The following is a 23,150-nucleotide window of genomic DNA, read 5'->3' as shown; positions in this document are numbered from 1 at the left end:
GTGGGACCTAACTATACCTTTATTTGGAAAGCTAAACTGCCACTGAAAATTAAGATTTTCATGTGGCAATTATTTTTAAACTCTTTCCTCACTAAAGATAATATGGTCAAAAAAGCTTGACCTGGGAATGCTAAGTGTCTTTTCTGTCATAAAGATGAAACCTTGGTGCACCTATTCTTTGATTGCACTGTTGCGAAGTGTGTTTTGGGATGTATTGCTTATACACTTGGGACTGATTTAGTTCCTCAATCCTTGTGGCAGTACTTTGTCTGGGTGAAGAGATTCCTTCCTGGGTTGAAAACTATCTTTGTGGAGGGCCTGGGAGCTGTATGCTGGGCTATATGGAAAACTAGGAATGCTGTTTGCTTCGAAAAGAAAGTGGTTCATCATCCTACTTCTGTGGTTTTTGTACTGTGTTCTTTCCTGCGTTACTGGGCGGAGCTGCAGAAGAACCTGACGCTGAGGCAGGGGATGATGGATGGCGCAACTAGTCTATTGCAAGCTACGGTTCAGCAAGGCGGCGTCACCAGGCTATAAGACAGGCGACTGAAGTTTTACATCATCCGGTGGCAGCGTAAAAACTTTGTGGGTTCTGACTTTGGTTCAGTCTTGGCCTTGCTAGGTCGGTTGCTCCGTTGTGGGCTTGTAATTTGGCGATGAAACTTTTGTGCTACTGAACTGTGTTGATACTCTGGGTTAGGCTAGTTTTTCTAAATTGGTGGCAGCAGGTTTTTGCCCCATAGTAACCTGACCGAGACGGTCTCGTTACAGTGGGTTTCCTGCTGGTGCCCGAATCCGCTTCTCCTCTCTATCCCCTCTCTTTTCTTTGTTTGTAAAATTGTAAGACTTTGTTGTTTCCGTTTCGTTTTGGAATGGAAAATGGGGGAGAGGCCCGATTCGGAAAAAAAAATGCGGTGCCCCGGCATGGTCTCCTGAAGCATGCTCATCGCCGCGTACATGGACGCGGGGCGCGTCAGGGAAGCTGTCGCCGTTGCGAGGGACGCGTTCGCCGGCGGCTTGCGTCCGGAAAACTTCATGGCCGTGCGGATCCTGACCGCATGCGCGCGGGTCGCGGATGTTGGCAGTTTGGCACCGGGGAGGCGGTGTGTGGAGGGTGGCGGAGGTTGGGGCGCTACTGTTGGGGGATACGCTTCCAACGGGCATCGCCGGGAGGCTCTGGAGCTCTTCCTTGCGATGCAGGCTCAGGAAGTGAGGCCGGATTGCTACACCTACACGGTAGCTGGGGCGCTCTCGGTGTGCACAACGTTGGGTGCACTTGATCTGGGACGGCAGGCAGTCGGCGTCTCCTGGCGGAATCCGCCATCCCGTGTTGCTCTGCCGCCACTGAGCAGTGAGCACGTACCAGCTTCCCCGGAGATGCAGAACATGGTGTACATGCTGCCGTATCGTGGGATGCTTGGATTTTCTCGTCAAGGACCACCGGTCGATCTGTACGTGTGCAATTGCAAGGGAGGGCCATGGCCATGCACCTCTAGCTAGGATGGTCTCATAGACTCTCTACATGGCAACGCACGCCACTGAGTAGCCGGATGAATCGATCGAGAGAGAGAAGGGGGTTCGTGCGTGTTTGTGCGTCTGTTGCTTGCGGTGGCTGCGCTGCATCGGGTAAATTCCCATGGCCAGTTAAAAAAGATGCTCAAGGCAGAAGAAGACGAGGGGACGAGGAAAAAAAGAAAAAGACAAGGGGTCTAATGAAAAAGACGTGATGCCTTACATGCGGGACCCACATGTAAGAAATACTGTCAAATGCGTTTAAACCGTTGTTTTGGGTGATGTGAGACAATTGGACACAAAACGTGTGATTTTATGAACAAATTAGCAAAAATGGGGGCTCATTGAAAAGTCTGCCTCAAAACCTGTGGTACTCTTTATTGTACTATAAAAGCTATATTAAAAAAGGAAAATAGGGAGAAAAAAAGGAAACTAGGAGTACGTATCTGCTCCCGCTTCGGCTTCTGTTGGATTTTCCTTCTTTTTTTCCTCTTCTATTTTAGTGCTTTCCTATTTTTTTTTTCTCTTCCTTTCCTCTTGTATACATTGCATTATGCCTAGCCAATGCTGTACGGCAGGCGCAATTCCCCCAATTCCAAATTACCAAATAACCTATATATTGTAAGTAACTAAGCAATATTTTTGGCTCTTTCTTATATTCTTGAATAGTCGCACATGAAACGTTTTACACATCGGATTTAATATATACTACTTTTTCCGACCGGTATTAGTTGTCTCAAATTTGCTCAAATACGGATGTGTCTGTTGGGTTTGCCCAAAGATCAGTCACATAAAGACGCACACGATCGAGAATTTATTTGGCTAGAGGCACGATATTTTTATTTCTTCTCAATATCTCAAATCCCACGTTACAAAAGCTGACCCTAGTGCATCTATATATACACCCAAAATCACCTAATCCTAATAGGACTAGGACTTAATGTGCAAAGCTAATTAGACTCGTACTAGTGGTACTACTCGAACTCAGGACAGACCAGTTCTAAACGGACTCATACAACAAGATTATTCTAACAATCTCCCCCTAATCTTGACTTGCCGTCTCCTCGTGCTCCCCCTGAACTTGACTCTCCGCAGCTTCACGACTTGTTGACTACACTCAACGTATGATCCAGACTCCCAGTCACGCTAGCTCCCGCATGGACTACACCGTCCACACCTAGCGCAATACGTGCTAGCTAAACCCATAGCTCCACGTAGAGACATGTCCTCATTGAAGAGACTCACCTTCACGGGTACACCGCCCCACTATACGCTTGAGCTTCCGTCTTCTCGTCGAGACACACAGATGACACCCGCCACCTTGTCTGCACGCACGTCTTCACCCTCAGTGATACACCTCACTGGACAGCCCTTCGACCGTGACGTACTTCCGCTGCAACAGAGTCCCACACAGACGAGCACTTGGACACAACCACGACTCACAGACGCTGACCTGGACGTACATACGTAGTTTGACCCGATGTTGAGTACTTTCCGACGATCAGGATGATCTCCCGTTACTAGGAGATCGGTCCACTGTGACGATAGTCCTATCTGATCTGCTGAACGTCGCTCCACTGCACAGCCACCGATTGCCCGATCCAATCCGCTGAACACCTCTTCGCGCACTGGCACCGTTTGCCCGCTCGCGGACACCGCTCCGCCGCTGATTGCTCGCCCCGAGGCGCTAGCACATCGCCTCCCGGGGGCAAGCGCGTCTTCAAATCTTTAACCTCGCTCTGATACCAAATGTTGGGTTTGCCCAAAGATCAGTCACATAAAGACGCACACGATTGGGAATTTATTTGGCCAGAGGCACCTGTCGTGCCTCTCTTTTTATTTCTTCTCAATATCTCAAATCCCACGGTACAAAAGCTGACCCTGGTGCATCTATATATACACCCAAAATCACATAATCCTAATAGGACTAGGACTTAGTGTGCAAAGCTAATTAGACTCGTACTAGTGGTACTACTCGAACTCAGGACAGACCAGTCCTAAACGGACTCATACAACAAGATTATTCTAACAGTATCTATGTGTAAAAACTCTAGATACATGTAATAATTCGACAAGTAATTCCGGCCAGAGGGAGTAAATTAATTCTGTTTTGTGTTTCGTCTACAGATGATGAGCCTTTTGTATCTGTTGAAATAAGCAACCCAAGACTTTATATTATTTTGTGTTAAGAAATTCTCTGCTGAGAGAATTTTGTGTGCTGCAAAATTCTGGGTTGATGCGTCTTTGTGCGGATTGATAAAAACTTTGTCCAATTATTCGGTTGACAGATTGCGAGTGGTTTCTTCGAAATTTCTATAATCATTTAATGTGCACATGTATATACGTATTGTGACATCCAAACAGAAATATTAACATTCGATCTCAATATCAATATTCTATGATATTGGAATTGGAGCCAATGCAATGCCAAGCATCACAATGTCTACATCCAAATAAAGCCAAATAGATTTCGGTTCTCCCCATAGGTTAGTTCATATAACTCGAGCCATGGAATTGCATGAGAGTTTCTTTAGTGAGTTTGCCGGAGTTTGCTTTGCCTGAAGGACTGAATGGTGGTTCAATGTTTTTCTTGGTTTATTTTTGTAGACATTTTTTATTTCATTATAAACAAAAATTGTTGCTACAAATTTCCGCAGCAACACGCACGCGCGGAATCACTTAGTTTTTCTGGCCATTCACATGATTTCCCATACCAAGATGCATGGCACAATTTGTGCATGTGATCTGCTTGATAAGTCTTTTCAGCTATCTGGTGGTTTTTGTAAGGCGCCGTGATAAGATATTCCGTGCCGAGGTCCTTCCTTCCCCTTCTCTTTTGAGTGGAGGTAGCCATGGTTAGGCTACAGAACCATGACGTCGTCTCTTTTTGAGTGGAGGTAGGAGATCAGTGAACCCTCACTGGCCGTGATGTGCTCTGGACCCGGGAGTATGGAAACTGGGAAAGCGACGGGCCGGCCAATGGGCTCGGGGAGTGAACGATCGATAAAATACTCGGCCTTAGGCTTTGAAGGTTATTTCCTTTATTGACCATTTTGGTGATGGAATAACGAAAGTGATTATGGTTTGCTTTTAAGCAAGAAATAATTCCATAATTCTTGTCTCAAATTTGTCCAAAAGTGGATATATCTATTTTTTAAAATGTCTACATACATGTAATATTTCGACGAGAATTATGAAACGGGGGAAGTAGTATTTTAACAAGTCTATTCGGTACAGACGCATGTTTCCGAAATGGAACGGTAGACATAAACCACAAACACAATACAAGCAAGTGTGGGAATAACCAAGCACCAAGTATTCCATCACTTATTTCTCTTACCTGCCGTCACACGACGCCGAGAACATTGAATTGGATCGAGCTAGCACATTTAAGTTCCGACTTAATTGAAGTGACGGACGTGGCATGGCACGGTATTTCTTTGCATCGAAATATACATGAATTTATTTTAGAGTTGATTGCTAGCTCCTGCCCCCAACAACCTTCCCTTCGTTACAAGAGACTTTCCCTTATAAAAGAGGCACTTCAACCGTTTGACACCTTTGTAGTCTTCTAACTTATTTTTACATGACTATATGGCCTCTCACAACTCACCTTGCCAGGAGAGAGTTCAAAAAACGAATAGAACAATACTACAGTGCGTGACATCCATGCTTGGAATGGGAAGGATCGGGAAATACTTATGTACTGTAATTTATGCTGTGGCGAGGAAACTCTCAATTCTAAGGTGGCTGCTCCTTTGATTGGTGGCTACGACAGCAAAGCTACCTTGCCCCCGTCGGACAGGGCTTGCCTGTTCCGCATGATCCGCTTCTATCGCTGCTTCCGGCGTCATCTGGCCGTCTGTTTCCAGTTTCTTTCGAGATCTTCACGTGAAGGACAAATAAAATAAAGAGAGCGCGGCGTCGGCAGCGGCACTCCTCCTCGTAGCTCAATATCCTGACTAGGTCACTGAGAGGCCTGAACCATCTGCCAGGGAGCAATAGGTCCCTGCCCACGTTCCCGGTAGTTTAACATCAAGAAAATAATTTGTACTTCAAAGAAATCATGGAAACTGGGCAAGGGAATAAAAATCATGAGTTCACAGCAAAAACTTCGAGCTATGTTACGAAAAAAGAGAAGAGAGTTCGTTCGTGATACAACAGTATATATATATCGATGAATATAATGAACAAATCGGAGGGTAACAATAATACACCAGCAAAATCAGCAGGATTCACGCACACACTGACACACTCGAGAAGAATCGAAATGGGGTTGGAAAAAAAAAAGGCAGATACAGAATTGTACAGGCGGGAGTGGAAACCTGGCAGCGGCCTCATTGCGCTTTCAGTGCTTTCTCCTTGCACAGCTGGTGCCACTCCTGGAGCACGGCCGCCTGGAGAGCGCGGTGCTCGGCTTCCTCAGCCGTGAGCTTGGAGAGCGTTGAGGGGCCCTTGGGGTTCCCGAACCCGTCCAGCTCCAGCTCCTCGCTCATCTTCTTTTTCTCCTCCTCCTCTTCTTGCTCGGTTTTCGCAGGCGGTACCTTTGGTTTGGCTGCCTTGAGCAGGGCTATCCTCTCCATGGATATCTTCAGCCGCTCAGCAGCTGCGCTCTTTACCTCGTCTTCAGGCATGTATTCCACGGCACCGTCAGTGATGTCATCCAGCCAGCCCTGTAGGTCCGCCTCGATCTCTCTTGTGATTGAGTCATCAGATGCGCGCATGACGAATTTGCATATCATTGTGGTTGTCTCATCACCCAGATCAACGTTCCGGCTGACCTCGCTTGCACCGAAGATCATCATGCCCACAAACCCACCAAACCAAGTCTTTGCAGCGTAACACAACTGTAGAAGAATCATGAGTTATAACCTAAAGTAATTGGTAGTTGTGCACGTGATCGAGTCAACACAGTTGTGTAAAGCCATTTAAGAGATTAAGATTATCAAATGCTTTACCTGGAACCCAGCAACTGTGCGGATGAAATGAGAGCAGACTTGATGGAAGGGCTTAGAATAAATTGACTTCAACCCACTGAGGAAAGGAGAGCTATCATACTGCTGAGCGGCAGTGGCCTTGAAACCACTGCCTTCATATGTGTATGTTCCAGTACACTCGACCATGGCAGGCAAGCTTGGCCATAGACGGAAATACTCAACCGGAGAGCATTCATATGGCAAGAGAAGTTCAGCGAGAGGGATTTTGTAAGGTTGGCACCGCAAAACAACTGGCTCCCCAAGCTCTGGCCGGAGTGAGCGCTTCTGCCTTGTCATCTGCGAGTCCTCTTCTGCATAATCTCCTTCATAGTCTGCGGATCCTCCACTTCCGTAGAATGGGTAATACAAGACTTGAACCCAGAGAGAGCATCTCTCAAAATGTGAAACTCCAACAGTGACACTGCTTTGGACTGGATCCTGCAGAATTATGAGGCATTTACCACATAGTTTAGATTCAAATATGGATTAGCTGATATGTGATGGAGTGCTGATTCAACTATACAACATTTATTATCTCTATTTTATTTTCTGGGATATCTCACTGTTTTTGCAAGACTTGTCAGGAAAAAAAGATACCGTCACTAGTTGTTAAGTACTTCGAAGCCACCGCAATGCTAAACAGAGCCTTAGTTAACATAGCAATAGAGACAGACGGAAGACCAACATCATGATAGTAGAATTGATTAGTCCCAATAACCACATTCTATCCAGTGTGCACCATAATAGTGATATTCAACTTGCTAGTCAGGTATACTACGTTGGGAGATCTTGGTTAAGTTCTAGAAGGAAATAGACTGAGAAGTTTACTGGCTGAAGAAGAAAAAGTTTCCTGTAAACTATATTCAAACAATATATTTCTAAGCGAACTGTGATCCTAGATTTGTGTGCCAATTCTAGCTAACAACAAACTATTAACATTAGTTTGATTTTCTAAAATAGTATAAACTTTTTTTACGAGTATAAACTATTGTTATAGTAATTGAAATTAAACAAAAGCATATAGTAAATAAGCAAATCTAGATTCATAGAGGCACCTGGGAAACAAGATTACGCAGGTGCCGAACGGTGCGGGAAAATCCATCCATATAGTACAATGCTCCAGAGAGCCCAACTCGGATATCCACTCTGTTGAGTTCCAGCTCAGTCAAATTTAAAATCTGCAAAAGTGTATATTAGTAAAAAATAATAAGCATATAGCTCAAAGTCAAAGAAAACTACAGCTTACAGCAAAGCAATATATAAGAGCCACAAATAGTTGTATTCACTTCTAATCCTTCTACTGGGTGACGGAATGCAAATACTATGCTGGAGCGATAAAGACATATATGGGCATGTTTGGTTGATGACTACCCTTGCCACATGTCCATAATTGTCCCTAACCTAATCAGTGTTTAACAACCATGATATAGTACAGATCAGTAGAAATACTGTTAAATGTACAAGGAACAGATCATCAATCAGGTCATACCTTTAGATGTAGGGTGATTCTGCCATCAGTTGGATCCGCCAAATGATATGCTTCGATGTAGCATGGATCGCTGCTGCCAGTCAAAGTGCCTGCTTTTGGAAGATCTTTGTGCAAAGCACCGATCCCCTTTGTCTGTAGGAGAGTTAACTGGCTGGGATTTGGCCTCCAAAGTTCCTGAATGGCCTTATGAACTAATCCCTCCAATTTCCTATCTTGTGCAGCAGCAGCTTCTGAATACTGAACCGTAAGCTTGTGGTGGCTAAATGGGTAATCTCCTGTAGCATCACCCACACCAACCCACCTGGATAAAATATTGATAGTTAGACATGATAATTATTTTTCGAAATGCATGTTCTAGTAGAGTTTTTCTTCTTCTTCTTTTCAGCTACAGCATTTTTGCAGATACTGCAACCCAATGACAAAATGATTAGTTTCCAGAAACAACTCTCACCTGTTATCTGGATTTTTCGTCACATACTTTATTATTTGCAGGACATAACGCGACTGGTGCTTAGTGACAGAATCAGCTGAGGTACTTGACCTAAATTCTTCTAACTCTTTAGTGAGGAGCTGGCCTGCTCTTGCATTTCTGGCTCCCAAACGTTGAGCACATATGAGGACAGCCTGCACATCTTGTATCCTATTTGATGTAGTGGCAGAGGAATCGGTGTTGAATAAAGTTTTGTGCATGTTAGATATGATAATATTCAGAGGATCCTCAGGGTCATCAGCTAAAAGAGGATCCAGACCTTCAAGGTCAAAGTGTTCAGAAATTGCCCATATCAACCGTGATGATATTCTTGAGGTATGTACCTGCAAAGAAAGAATTGTTCAGATTTAATAAATTTCTAGGCCAATCTGGATTGGAAAAAAAGGTGCACATAGGAACTCGGGTATTATGACCCCATTGGTCTATCGATAATCTCTAACTAGAAAAGCATCTATACAAAATGGCACAGTTTAAGTTATAAGTATTTGCAATGGAAGATGAATGGAAGTGTACAACGAAAACGCAGTCAAGATCTAAACACAGGTAAGACTTGAGAAAGCAGGTGCCATTGAGTTGGTAATGAATAAAACTAGTGTGTTACATTGAGTTAGTAATGAAAAAAAACATCAACTGGTATTCAAATTCAGAACAAAATATGTTAAACGTTCCATCAAAACAAAATAATGAGATGGATCATAACCTCACGAAGATCCCTGATAAGCTGTAGCTGCAAATTTCGAAGTCTAGTCTCATTAAGAATCTGATCTTGAGATGCACCAGTTTTAATTGTCTTTACACCACCTCTAGTATCATATATATGACAAAGCCTTACAAGCAACTTCAGATAGCAATCAATTGCATAGGTACGACCATCACAGTCCCAAAGAACACAAGGTCTGCAAACTTCCACCACGTCCAAAGCAGGTTCCGTCCAATTTAATGCACCATAACCAGTTCCATAGGCTAATGCTCCTATAACTCTGCTCTCTGTCCCAGAATTCTTCTGCTCGGGTAGTGGAAGAGAGAGCTGGAAACAACTTTCTACCAGTGAGGCAACTAACTCTTCTCTGAACAAGCTTTTGCTCGTTATGCTGTTTAGATCATCCTTCACCCTCGCATCCTCAAAAAGTGATATCACATCTGTTCCAGGAACGGGCTTCTGACCTCTTCGTACACTTTCCTTTGCAAAAAGATCAACACAAAGAGCGGTCCGACAAATGCATGCCAAGGCATGCATACGATCTGATTCTGCTCTCAAATTTTTCACCATCTGAAGCAGCCTTTTGAACAGAGACACCTGCATCGCAGAACATGCTTTTATAAATAAAACTTGAACATAAATTTGCACAACTCTCTTGTTCAATAAATCAAAATGTCCCTTTCAGTATCCTATCTTCTTTACAAGTTATGCACATAAAGGTAAGAACTGGTAATTATCTGCAAACATCTTTAGATTTGGACAGCTCAAATCTTCAAGCATAGATTGGACATTGTTAAATTTGCAAGAGAATAAGGAAAATTTCAACTGTGCAGCCAATATTCCTGGCAAATTTTATCCACAAATACTAAAACAGTCATGACTAGTTCAAGGCCTGTATGATGTTGTGACTTTTATGCAAAAAAAATATGATGTATACATGATCCAAACAAGCTCTACCACTAATACGATTTTCTTCCAGGGCCCAGGTTTTCCCTACTTGATCTTGTTCTTTCATCAGTTCAGGAAGAGAACAGAAAAGCTGAATAGGCTATCAGTTGGTACTAAGTTTTTGAGGGGAGCTTGGAAAAGAACGAAAGGATGTTCCACCGCATCTGCAGAGTAGCATGTTCAGGATATGCTTGCAGATTCTTGTGTTTCAGGAAAAACTTTGCATAAACATGTAGCCATTGTACATAAACAGTCAGCTACCCCGTAAGTAACTAGCAGGACGAATTACTTTGCAATCTCTTGTTGAAAAGATCAACATGCGTTATTTATTTTGTATTTTTTGTCTTTATCCTCACTCTTATATTTGGTACTTGAGTCTGCTACAACTATATTGGCATAACTAGAGGTCAATCTTCACACAAGGATTAAGATAGTCGGAACTGAACTTCCATGGTTTTTATGGCAAAAACTGTCTGCAGTATGGCTCTAAACCACACCACCACCACCACCCAACCCCTGCATCCCAGGTCCTATTGAAGTTGACATTATAATATTACATCATTTTAGCACGTGCAGATGCGTGCAATATACCAGCATTAATTGATACAGAAGATGCCAATATTATGATACACTTGATATCAATGAATTGAATGATGATTATATGTGAAATGCAGTGAAATTTCTGAAGGCACAAATACTTATGTGTCGGATTTGAATCAATGGCCAGCGAACAACATTCTATCACCTATGAACCTAAGTTGCTCACTGAATAATCTATCATCTATCATGACATTACAAATCACTGTGTAGCCGATAAGACAGGACAGAAGTATAACGTTACTCATTTAGTTGTGGCTGGCTGGCTGCTATAATGATGGAACACATTAAAAGCGAGCACGGTAAATATAATTTGCGATATACATATGACTATGTAAATTATAAGGTGGTGCTGGGGAATATACAGACAAACTAGTTATGCTACACTAGCAGATTTGTACTCTCCATCTTTCAGAGATGACATCAAATGATGCAAATGAATAAATGTATATGCTACACTAGCAGAATTGAATGATGGTTATATGTGAAATGGACAAAATCAGCACATAGAAGTTCAACCTACTAAAGTGGCATTTAATTCACTGGGGCAACAACAATGAAATAGAATTTTTGAATTCTTTGCCCTAAGACTGAAATAGGAGATGGTATGGGATAACCCTGAATTTTGCTTAGTTCAAACAAGAATGTCAGCATTGGGAGCAGAAGTTAGGAATGCAATAATAACCCATGATGACATTGATGATTGAGAATATAAATTTAGCTCAGTCAAAATACGTGTATTTTCATGCATGTGCACTAAAAACAACAGCAAATGGTGGAGTTGTATGAATGGTTGTAATAATTTTACAGACACCAATTCAAACAAGATCTTATGTAACCGAAAGGCCAGCTATACTTCAACTACACTTTAGATTGTCTATAACTAATGACAGTAAATCACTATATTGGCACACAAATAGAAACCACTTATATTACTTGATACAAATTTGGCTACTACTACTAACAAACACACACTTCATGGATCCATAGTCCAGAAGCTTCCTAACTGGCAGTGGGCAAATAATGCAATCAATAGCATTACCACAGGAAATTAGCAAACAACTATAAAGGTGATCAGACTAAGGTATGTTGCTATCATAAATGGACTGATTTAGTACCTGCATTCCAAGATCCAGCAAATGGAGATTTGCGACAACAGCCCTGACAATCGTCTCCCTCATCGATGAGAATTCTTGGCGGTCCCATAGTGTCAAAATTGCAATAATAGCACCTGAAGCCCACTCCGGCTTGCCTCCGGGCGCATCTGCGAGCGACAGCATATTGATCCCCACCTCAAACACCAGTGGTGGGTCCAGCGAGCTAAGGAAAGGCAGCAAGTGCGAGACGATGTCCGAAACCCCGACCAACTTCTCCGCACTCGCCTCCACGGTGTCAGCTATCGTAGCGTCTCCTGGTTTGGCAATCTGCCTCAGCGTGTTCACCGCGCCGGAAGCAACCATTTTTGCCGCGTGCACAAGAGGGAACACGGTGACACGGAAGCTCTCGACGGGCATCACCATGGAACGGGCAATGAGCATGTTCCGCCGGGACCAGATAAAGTTGATGGCATCAGCCGCCCACTGAGCACGCACGGCGAGCGCGCCCTCTCCGTCGACGAGCTTGTCCCCAGCAAGCCGGCTCATGCGCCGCGCATCCAGCTCCTGGAACAGCCGGGCAAGCGCCTCAAACGCCGCTGCCGCCACAGCGTCCGCAGAGTCCAGGGCCAGCTCGGCGAGGCGGCCCCACCAGGTGGTGGCGTGGCCCATGAGGGAAGGGTTGGTGGAGCACATGAGCGCGAGGTCGTCCCGCGGGAGGAGGGAGGAGAGGGACGTGACGGCGGCGAGGCGGAGCGACTCGGCGGGGGAGGAGAGGGCCGCCGCGATGTCGGCGTGCGCGGAGGAGAGGAGCGTGGGGAGGAGGTGCGACGGAAGGGAAGGGAAGGATGCGATGGAGGAGGCGGCGACGTCGGGGTCCGGGAAGGAGAGGTCGGAGCGGAGGGAGGAGAGCAGGAGCGGGTCGAGGAGGTCGGGGGGCAGCGGCAGCGCGCGGAGGAGGTCGAGCGCGAGCCGCTTGCAGACGGCCGAGGCGGGCGCGGCGAGGATCTCGGTGGCGGCGGTGCGGGCGAGCGCCGACACGTCGCGGCCCGCGGCGCACTGCTGCAGGGCCTGCAGCAGCGCGGACGACTGCCGGAGCGCGTCCGAGGAGCGCAGGTCGGTGGTGATCTGCGCGATGAGGAGGTCCATCGCGCCGCCCGCCTGCCTCCGCGGTGGTGGGGGGCTCCGGCGATCGCCGGGGCTTGGGGCAGTGGGCCGTGCAGATCTGAGAGGGAAAGAGGGGAGAGCAGGAGAGAGCACGAGCAAGATCGGGGAGCCTTTGCAGAGTTGCTGCAGGCGGCGCTGGAGCACTGACGAGTGGGACCGGAGCCTGTAATGGTCAGGGGTCGATCTGGACCGTCTATGTGGAGTGGTTAGCTGAAGGAAGGAGATCTGACGGCAGTTCCCTGAAAGAAAAAACAAAAGGAGATCTGACGGCAGAGAACGGCCGTGTTGTGAAAGATAAATCTAGGTGCGCAGCAAATCTCCATTTCCCAGCAAAAATAAGCTAACAGCATCTCCACTCGCCCACCCCATTTCGCGTCCGGCGCTAGGCCATATGGGGCGCCGACGCACCCTCTTCGTTTGAGACCCAGCCGCACCCCCCAAACATCAGCCCCAAAAAATACAATTCAAACAACGTTTTGCCGCCATTTTCACAGGCCGGCCCAAATCACCAAATCGTCCAAGTTCATCACAAGTTTCGGCGATCAAAATAACATCAAACTTAAATAAAAGTGAAATCACTCGGCACCTTCGTCATCCGCCGGCGCTGATGGCACTTCCGAGCCCGCCGGTGGTGTAGAAGTGTCCGGAGTTGCTGTTTCGGGCGGTGATGGCGTCGATGCAGTAGAGGTGGCCGTTGCTGCAGTGGCGGGCGGCGACGTCGGCGCTCTCGCTTCAGCCAAAATGAGCCTGCGTTGGCTGTTGTACCACGCCTTCACCTCGGCGTCCATGCCGGTGGTGTCGCATGTCAAGATCAACAAGTCCTCCCGTCTCTTCTTTGCCGCGACATTCGCCTTGAGGATCTCGAGCTTTTCATCTTGCTTCTTGATCACCGTCGCCCCCCGTGACGCCACGACCGCCTCCCTCTTGGCGGCGAGCTCGTCCCTCTTTGCTGCTTGTGTGGCGGCGTTGGACATGCACTTCTCGATGCATGTGTACAGGCGCTCCGTAGTCGGCGCGGCATCCTTCATTGCCTTTGCCTTCTTGTGGCCGATGGGCCGGCCTTCCACTGCCGCCGGAGGAGCGGCTTTCAGGTCGTAGGTGCCGGACTTGGCAAGGCCATTCCGCGTCTCTGTCCACTTGTCGCACATCTCAATTCTTGCGAAGACGTGGATGAACTTGAAATCGGCGCCGTCGTTATCCTCGGAAGGCCGTGAATATGGCGACCATCTACAAGACTGGGCGGCAAATGTAAAATCAGTGACACAAAAGCTGAAAAAAGGCGCCGGCTTACCTGATCTTGGGCGCTACTGCCGCCTGCGGGTCGCCGGCGCACCTCTTCTTGAATGCCATGCCATTGACAAGCCAGACTCGTTGCGATCGTGGGTCACCGACGCGAACTCCCGATCAATGACCCGGCGATCATCATATGCCGTCTGTCGGGCGCGGCGCAGTAATGCCAGCCTTGTTCGTGGCCATCTACGTCGAGGCCGCGACCCTCTGCGCCTCCATCTGCCGGGCCAGGTCGGCGTTTCTCTCCTTGGCCTTCCTCTCCCGTTCACGGCGTGAGGCGTTCTCGACGCTGCAGCGGATACAATCCGCCTGTATCCGCCGCCCAGTCGGCGTTGCTCATCCCAGGCGGCCGCTCCTTCTCCTTTGGTTTCTTTGCCACTGCGTCGCCTGTAGCGTGGAACGAGGCGCTGCATACCTCTTCGACGGCATGGTTTTTTGGGTGGTGGTGGTTTCGGCAAGGTGCTTTGAGGTGGTGTCGGTGGCGAGAATGGGGAAATGGCGGGATTGGCCGCCCAAGCAGGGGGGGGGGGGAGTGGAGGGAAAAGGGGAAGCCGTCGAAAATTTGGAGGGAAATTTGTATTATCTCGCCGGCAGGTGTGGCCCGCATTGCCTTTTGGCTTCAACTGGCGCCCCCGATCGCACCCTCCTAGAGTAGGGTGCGGCCTGGGGACGCCTGCTAAAATCTTGGGCCGCGCTGGCTAAATTTTAGAATTGGGGGGCTGGGCTGGGTGGGTTTTCGGGCGCCGGCGCCCCCATTTGGCATTTGGGGGGGCTTTAGGGGGGCCGGCTGGAGTTGCTCTAAGGATGGCTTAACATCACACGCCATGAAAAACAACGCATGCAACATGTACGCATGACACGCACAACATCGAGAAATACATTTGCGACATACAAGTAACCCTTTCACAACTGACTTAGGAATGATCACAACAACTCGTCTATGCATCTGTAATATGTGGGTTTACAATATATCGAAACAATCTTCAAGTATCGAAGATCTCAAGTTAATAACCTTTTGATATCAACAATGATGGCACATGACTTCACCAGTTCGAATTGATGGTTACGAATCTAGCCCTGCCGGAGAACCGTTCGAGCCAGACTTGGCAACCACAAACACATTCTCCATGGTTCAAACATCTCCTCGAGCTGGACACCGTGAGAATCACTATTCAAGTAATTCTGAGTGATGTCATCCATGGCGCTACAGGGAATAAGAGGTGATGTGGGGGGGGGGGGGGAGGAGAGAGAGGGAGGGAGGGAAAGTACCGAAAAGGCATTGATGCAAGCCGCAAGACAATCCGGTTGATTGACGTGTATCGTCTAAAAAGGGGTCGTGGGATTATTATTCAACTAAAATGACTATCTTGAGAAATATATCTCTATCGATAATGTTTGCATTTTTTTTGACCAATTCGGTCGCAACTCCTAGATCTCTTCATGGATTGACACAGACGTACATGTGACCTCATTTTTATTGGTTTTTATTTTTGTTCAATATCATCTTTTATGAGTAAAATATGTCACAAAACCGCATATATCGAGGCTACATGTTTCATGTAACCAAAAGCGGAACATTTTTTCATTAAACACACATTTTAGGTAAGTTTTTTTTTCATCAAATCCAAGTCTAACACCTAGCATGTATGTCATTTTTCCGATGCCATGAGCCTATTGATGTGGATCCTCTGACGCAATACACCCTTACATGGGGTCACTGACATGGGCGAACCCACGTGTCAACGTCCCTCCACAATACATGGATCACGTCACAAACTCACAATATCCTTTTCCGGACGGTTCACTTCCCGCGTCATTCCTATGACTCGAACCAACCAGTTAGACGACACCCAATAGATCCAGATCTAACATGTCTTATTAGGACGTCTTTGCTTATGGGTGGCTGTGCTTATGTTGCCTACAAGCATGCCTCGTCGTAATTAGCAAAACAAATACGTACTAGTTTTGAAATTTTTAACATAGAACGAATGCCACATCTACTTTTATCAAATCTCTCTTCAAAGATTTCCCCTCGCAAAGAAAAATAAAATAGAGAGAGAACTCACTTCCGTTTCTCCTCCTGCCCACCGCACCAGCTGACCAGCACCAGGTCTCTCTCTCTCTCTCCGTCTCTCGTCCCAAATCAAACCGCCTCCCCGTCGCGTCCATCGATCCCCATCTGACCACCGCCCCCAAAACCCTAACCCTCGGTACCACGGCGGCGGCGACGGCAGCTGCGGCGGCATGAGATGACCGCGCGGCCGTGAGCATTGCTTCGGACGCGATCGCGGCGGCGGCGGGGGGACTGACCGACCGACTGACTGACCGCCTGCCTGCGGCGACCCGCGAGCGCACGCGTGGGGCGGGGTATGGCGACGTCGTCGTCCTCGGGCGGCGGCGGGGGCGGCGGCGCGCCCGGGCTGAAGACCTACTTCAAGACCCCCGAGGGCCGGCACAAGCTGCAGTACGAGAAGACCCACTCCCCCTCCGTGCTGCACTACAACCACGGCGCCGGCGGCAAGACCGTCTCCGAGGTATGTATGGGCCGCCCCGCCGGGTGATCGCGTCGCGGGGTTTGCGGCCTGACTGCCCCGCGGGTTGGTACCACGGCCGGCTGGGATCTCGATGGGATTGGATGGGGCTGGGGAATCGGGCGGGGGCGTTGGGTGTTGACCTGATCAGCGGCAGGATTCGAGCGTGTACGTGGGGCTGGGATTTTGATTGGTTTTAGTCAGGGTTTCCGGATAAGTATTTGTAGTACGATTTACCATCTATGTACTACGATTGACCATCTATGGAACAATACTGATGAATTTAGTGGGGTTTGTTCTTGTGGAGTTTGATGGTATAGCCAAGGATTTTAGTCATTTGCTTATTTGGTCACGGTCGACTTCATTGTGATGATTATTCTTCTATTATGTCAAGTTAAGTTTATATCAGTAAGTTTTGATGATGGCAGATGACCGTGGCGTATTTGAAGGAGAAACCGGCGGGGCAGGGCTCCACACCTTCAACACCAAGTTCCAGCAGCGGTATGCGGTCTGCAGCTGCGAGGCTGCTTGGCACTGGGAATGGGAGCCGGACGCTTAGCTTTGCAGGGAGCAATGGTGTCAGCAGGGCTGTCTCAGGGAGCAGCCGTGTGGGTGGAGGGGTTGGTATGTCGACGAGTGTTAGTGGTTCGCAAGCTGTGGCGAATTATGACGGCAAGGGCACGTACATCATCTTCAATACTGCGGATACATTGTTCATGAGTGATCTCAACTCGCACGACAAAGTACTAGTTCCCTTGTTGAATGCAGGCTGAAGTTACAAGTATGTTTGCCTTTTGGTTCTCTGATCAAGTTATTGATTGCACCAGGATCCAGTAAAGTCCATCCACTTCAGCAACTCAAACCCTCTTTGTCATGCATTTGACCCTGAGGCCAAAGATGGGCATGACCTGATCGTTGGAGTATGGTCAGGAGATGGTCAGTGCTTTCTTATTTGGAATGCTTTACTCTCACAATTGAACTATGTCTTGATATACGTTATCCGTGTACATTGTGCAGTCTACTCGATGTCATTGAGACAGCAATTGCAAGATCCTGGAAAGAAGCCTGTCGCATCTCAACATTTTATCAATAAAGACAAAGATGGAACTGCCAACAGGCATGTTTGTATTTGTATATTTATTTCTTATGAAAATGGAAGTGATAAATTTTGTCATAATGTGATTGGCAAATGTGTATCGGAGTTACCTTGCAAGTACTCCTAGTATTGGCATACATCCGTCTCATGCCACCCCCTCAACACTATTGTTTTACAATACCTAATAAAGTCTGTCTGAGCCAAAGTTTTCTTTTTGGCGTTATTAGAAGTGGTGACTTTAATAGGCTGCTGCTTTTATGTGTGGATAAGGACTATGGCCCAAAAGTTTGCTTGTGTACCTCATTTGGACGAAGCTGAGTCTGTAGTACTCACTCCGATCCAAATTCATTGCCGCAGCTTTGTCTAGATACTCATGTACCTACACACTGAAACGTGTCTAGGTATATGCATATCTAGACAAAGCTGCCCTACCTTGGTGGGCCCAATAGTTGTCCAATTACTGTCTTCTTTCTGGGCTTCGTGAGGAGCATTTAGTCCAAGCATGGTTTTTCGTTTTAAGGAGAGCTGAAGCTGAATAATGATATACCTTCCTTGCCTAGTCAGCATCGAAAGTGAAGCATTCCTGTTTTAATGCATGTTTAAGGTTTGCTAAATGTGCAGTCTCTGTTATGCTATTGCTGCAGTGATACCTAATCTACTTGTGAAATTTGTAAATATCTTTTTGGAGGGTTGGGGAAAGAAAATCAATAATTTGTGTTGTGTCTGTGGATGCATGTCTTAGTAAAGTTATGGGATTATCTACTCTTAGATTTGATTTTTGGATGCCTTTGTTTTACAGCCGGTGTACTTGTGTTGCATGGGTGCCAGAGCGTGAAGGCATTTTTGTTGTCAGTAATGCTGATGGAAATCTGTATGTGTATGACAAAGTGAGCCCCTACTGTTGTCGAACTTTGTTACAAAGTAGTCATATTTCGTTATGTCATATTTGAACTGATTATTTTTTATGTTCAGTCCAAGGATGGGAATGCTGATTGGACATTTCCAACTGTAAAGGATCAAAGTCAGCTGACAATTTCACATGCAAAGTCCACTAAGGTATCTTACGGCATTTGATCTTCAGTTGAAAATTACATTTGTATGTGTGGCATCCGATATCTTTTACTAAAAATTGCACCAACATGGTTATTAATGTTGGTGATGGTTTGACATTTTGTAATGGGGAAATACTTGTTTTGGATACTTGTTCGAAGACAGAATCTGCATGTACGTCCAGAAAACTCATTTCGTTAGACACTCCTCTACTGTTGGGTTCCACAGCCAAGGCCTTACATGCATTAGCTGGATAGTCCGGAAATTCCTGAACATCTTTGGATACTTCCTGAACATGATAAATTTTAAAAGTATAGCTGCTATGGTTGATTATGGGATGTAAATAATATGCAGAGCAATCCTATTGCAAGATGGCACATTTGTCAAGGTGCAATCAATGCCATTTCATTTTCACCGGATGGAGCTTACATGGCAACTGTTGGGCGAGATGGTAATTTCTATAGCCAAGAATGAGAATCCACAGTTTTATATATTAAAGTTTTCCTGTTGCCAATATATTGTACTAAATTTGTTGAATCATACACAGGCTATTTAAGGGTATTTGATTTTGCGAAAGAACAACTAATATTCGGTGGGAAAAGTTACTATGGTGCTCTTTTGTGCTGCTCATGGAGGTAAACTGCTGATTCGATGTACTGTTGTGCTGATATATGGCACCCACTTTGTCTCATGTCAGCACTTCCCCAGAAGCTGAATGCTTTGCCATGTTTAAATCGACATTTTGTGAAAAGAAAAGAAACTCAAAGGTCCATATCTATTCCAGTTATTGTCCAATTACTTACAGGATTCTCTGTGGGTTTACCTATTGTAGTCTTGTTGATAGTCTCTGAGTTACACAAAACCATCTCATTCTTTTGGTAAAATTACCCTTGTCCGACAAATTTTACATATGACAATGTGGAGGATCAGTGGCGAAGTGTTTTTTATGATGGATATTGTCTAGCAATCTAGCAGCTGTACTTGTCTATTATATTTTATCAAGTTAAGCGATCTTAAAGTTTAATCATACATTTTATAGAACACAATGTGACTATTTCAAATAATGATGTTTGTTAATTGCTTGATTAGAACTCACAATTGCAGGCTACTAATTAAGATTTTATTAGATCTTGGAGGGAAGAGGTCAAAAGGTTGGATTGATTAACTGAACTGATTATAAGAACAAATTGATTCTGAATTGATTGTAAGAAAAGATGAAGGAATATCGGCGGATAATGGCACATTTTGTAGAGGCCTAACAACAAATTCTCACATGGTTGAAACTTGAAAGATCTTATACTGTAGCGCTCCGATTGGTTGCATGTTGTGGCAGGCTGCTATAGCCCCTAAACTGTTATAGCGGCTGATATGTCTAACTATAGAAGCCATGGCTCTTCAGTATGGTGTTTTTGGTGTCTCTAGTATTGACTGGTGTGTCTAGTATTGCTATAGCCCCTAAACTGTTAATCTACTAGATCACTACAGCAGCATTCTCTAGAATGGTGTTTTTGGTGACTCAGTAAATACTTTGCCTTATTTGACTGCTAGGCGCTAGCTAATTGCTGTTAGTGTGTTTACTGTGTAATATAGCGCCTGCAACCCCCAGCTCTTGAAATGTCATGTAATCAACATTAAAGAAATTGTTGTCAAGTACACATTGGATCAAATTCTCATCTTATTCACTAAGCTCTCGTGGCACTCTGCCCTGATATTATTGGCTTATTTTCTATTTATAGATTTGAAGAAAGTTTGACCATACTGTGTAACATCCTTTTTGTAGTGTTGTGTACTTGCATCTCTTATCCCTTTGCATATTGGCACAACATAAGTGTGGTTTATTTGTGCCATTTCACAACAGTTGTGAAGTAGCTATATATAATAATGTACAACAACAGCATGCCCATATAGAAACACTCTCCTACGTATTCAAACCTCCTGTGTCATTTGCTAAGCTTTATGCTGTACAGGGTGGTATATTCATGTAGCCATTGCATATTCATTTTTTTTCATTCTTCCTTGAAACAGTGCCTGGAAGATGTGGATGTAAAAATAAAGAACCTGGATGATGTTAATAATTCGTTTGTGCTCTCCTGTTACAGTGCGGATGGAAAATATTTATTATCAGGCGGGGAAGATGATCTTGTGCAAGTATGGAGCATGGATGACAGAAAGATGGTTGCATGGGGCGAGGGGCATACATCATGGGTGAGTGATTTCATCATTGCAACTATCTTTGTTCAGCAGCATATCGATGTGTCATCGAATCTTGCAATTTTGATGCAAATTTCTTTTCTGGTTCGCAGGTTAGTGCAGTTGCCTTTGATTCATACTGGTCTCCACCTAACTCTGATGAAGCAGAAGATAATGTCATGTATCGCTTTGGTTCTGTTGGTCAGGTACCAAGAAGTTTCTGTAAAATAACAAATTTGTTAACCTGGAATCGTAATTTGAGATTTTTATGGTTTTTCCTGGAATCGTAATAGTAATCGTTAGAAATAATATGTGTTTTTATAATTGTGATTACCGATAAGGATTGAAATGCTAGTAGTGTCTGAATTTGTATTGTTGCTTGTTAGGTTGATCAATTGACTTTACATTTGTGAACAGTGAGCATGCATCATTGACTATACAGTTCAGTAGCATTTTTATTGAGTCGATCAGTCATGATGCATGTGTATCACTAGTTTTTTGCTAAAAAGTTGCGCTACGCTGTGGCACATGATCATGCTGGTGTTTTTTCCCTTCACCTGGGAGTCCAAATCCTGGCAGGCATCCGGCATAAGCCTAGCAGAAGTGAACTGTGCTTGGCAGGAATTGTTCTAGGATCCCTGCGGGGGATGGAGCTCCCAAATAAGTTTATTGTCTGTCCTATTTTATGCTGCAACTAAGTTTTTTGTCTTTCCTGTTTTATGTGTCGTTATATTTTTTATTGACCAAGTGTTACAACTTGACATCCTGTGATTATATCTCGAACGGAGGATGTGCTACTATGATGTGGTCCATGCTTCAGCTACCATTTACAATTGCTTTTCCTACTGGGTGTACTGGAAATAATGCCTTTTCTCCTTTGCATGCACTTAGGATACCCAACTGCTTCTTTGGGATCTGGCTATGGATGAAATTGCTGTGCCACTACGACATCCTTCCAGTGGCTCCCCGACATTTAGCAGTGGGAGCCCTTCTGCACACTGGGACAGTGCATGCCCTCCACCGACTGGTGTTCTTCAGCCTTCTCCACGGATGCGAGATGTACCAAAGCTCTCGCCCCTTGTCGCACACAGAGTACATGCAGATCCCCTCTCTGGCCTAGAATTCACCAGTGAATCAATCGTCACCATATGCCGTGAGGGGCTGATCAAAATTTGGGCCAGACCACACCACAACGTTGAAAACATCCAGCAGACGAATTCTTCTGAGCTAGTCGGTGGCAACACCATCTCAAAGGATAAGACGGATAAGACGATAACATCATCGATCAAAGCAGGCGCTTCCAACTCTAGCTTCAAGCAACCGTCATCTGTTATTTTCTCGTGACCAAAGGTCTCATTTTTATTGTGCTTGCCTGGCAATGTCTTCTCATATTCTGTCACTAACGTGGCGATGGAGGTCAGTGCCGTGGGGCTTTGCTGGGAAGTCTGCCAGCGACAGAAACCTGCTTGATAGATGTCTATGCAGCAAAAGAAAAATAACGGAACTTGCTCATGTACAGATACACATATTGTCTCCCCGGATGAATACTACAAGTTTACCGGTTGTGTTCCATATCATTTTGGCTGATGTTTCGCAACTGCTGGATAGATTAGATTATGTACCCATTCTTTTGCACAGTCATGGTAAGTTAACTGCCGATTTTGTGGCTGCAGATCTGGTTCTATTCTGCCCCCAAAACGTTGCTTTCGTGCATGTTATATCCATGGAACTGTAAATTATTACTGTTTATACAATATATTTCTGAATCTTGCCTTGATTAACATCTAAACGGGCTTAAACAGCTTGCCGTTTACATCCTTAGCTGGTATGCATGTTCTCTATTTCTCTCTTTTTTGGCCAAAAATAATCTTTTTATTAGAATAAAATTGTACAGGTTCATGTTGATAACGTAGGGGGGATACATGACAAACGAGTTTAAATTATACTCGACAGGTTTTGGTTGCCATTCGTGTTCTGTATTTTTGTAATTTGCTTTCGACCTGTATTGGCAATGTTTAGT

General features: G+C 45.4%; 2 protein-coding genes across 2 annotated transcripts; one reads left to right on the top strand and one right to left on the bottom strand.

The window, feature by feature from the left end:
* Positions 1-5,611: 5,611 nt before the first annotated feature.
* Positions 5,612-13,056, bottom strand: LOC100835269 (protein TPLATE). The gene is made up of 7 exons (XM_003577734.4): positions 11,831-13,056; positions 9,168-9,764; positions 8,429-8,790; positions 7,978-8,278; positions 7,544-7,666; positions 6,471-6,926; positions 5,612-6,359 (listed from the first exon to the last, which is right to left on the bottom strand). The coding sequence occupies exons 1-7, from the start codon at positions 12,953-12,955 to the stop codon at positions 5,850-5,852; spliced, it is 3,474 nt and encodes a 1,157-aa protein (XP_003577782.1). The 5' UTR covers positions 12,956-13,056; the 3' UTR covers positions 5,612-5,849.
* A 3,276-nt stretch (positions 13,057-16,332) lies between these two features.
* LOC100838334 (dystrophia myotonica WD repeat-containing protein) lies at positions 16,333-22,913 on the top strand. Its single transcript, XM_003577744.4, has 11 exons — positions 16,333-16,797; positions 17,223-17,537; positions 17,622-17,730; positions 17,812-17,911; positions 18,690-18,777; positions 18,863-18,946; positions 19,295-19,391; positions 19,488-19,575; positions 21,040-21,145; positions 21,244-21,336; positions 22,022-22,913. The coding sequence occupies exons 1-11, from the start codon at positions 16,633-16,635 to the stop codon at positions 22,472-22,474; spliced, it is 1,698 nt and encodes a 565-aa protein (XP_003577792.1). The 5' UTR covers positions 16,333-16,632; the 3' UTR covers positions 22,475-22,913.
* The last annotated feature ends 237 nt before the right edge of the window (positions 22,914-23,150 follow it).

The sequence above is a fragment of the Brachypodium distachyon genome, chromosome 4 (assembly GCF_000005505.3).
Source record: "Brachypodium distachyon strain Bd21 chromosome 4, Brachypodium_distachyon_v3.0, whole genome shotgun sequence".
Lineage (NCBI taxonomy): Eukaryota > Viridiplantae > Streptophyta > Magnoliopsida > Poales > Poaceae > Brachypodium > Brachypodium distachyon.
This window is presented reverse-complemented; position numbering and strand designations above follow the sequence as displayed.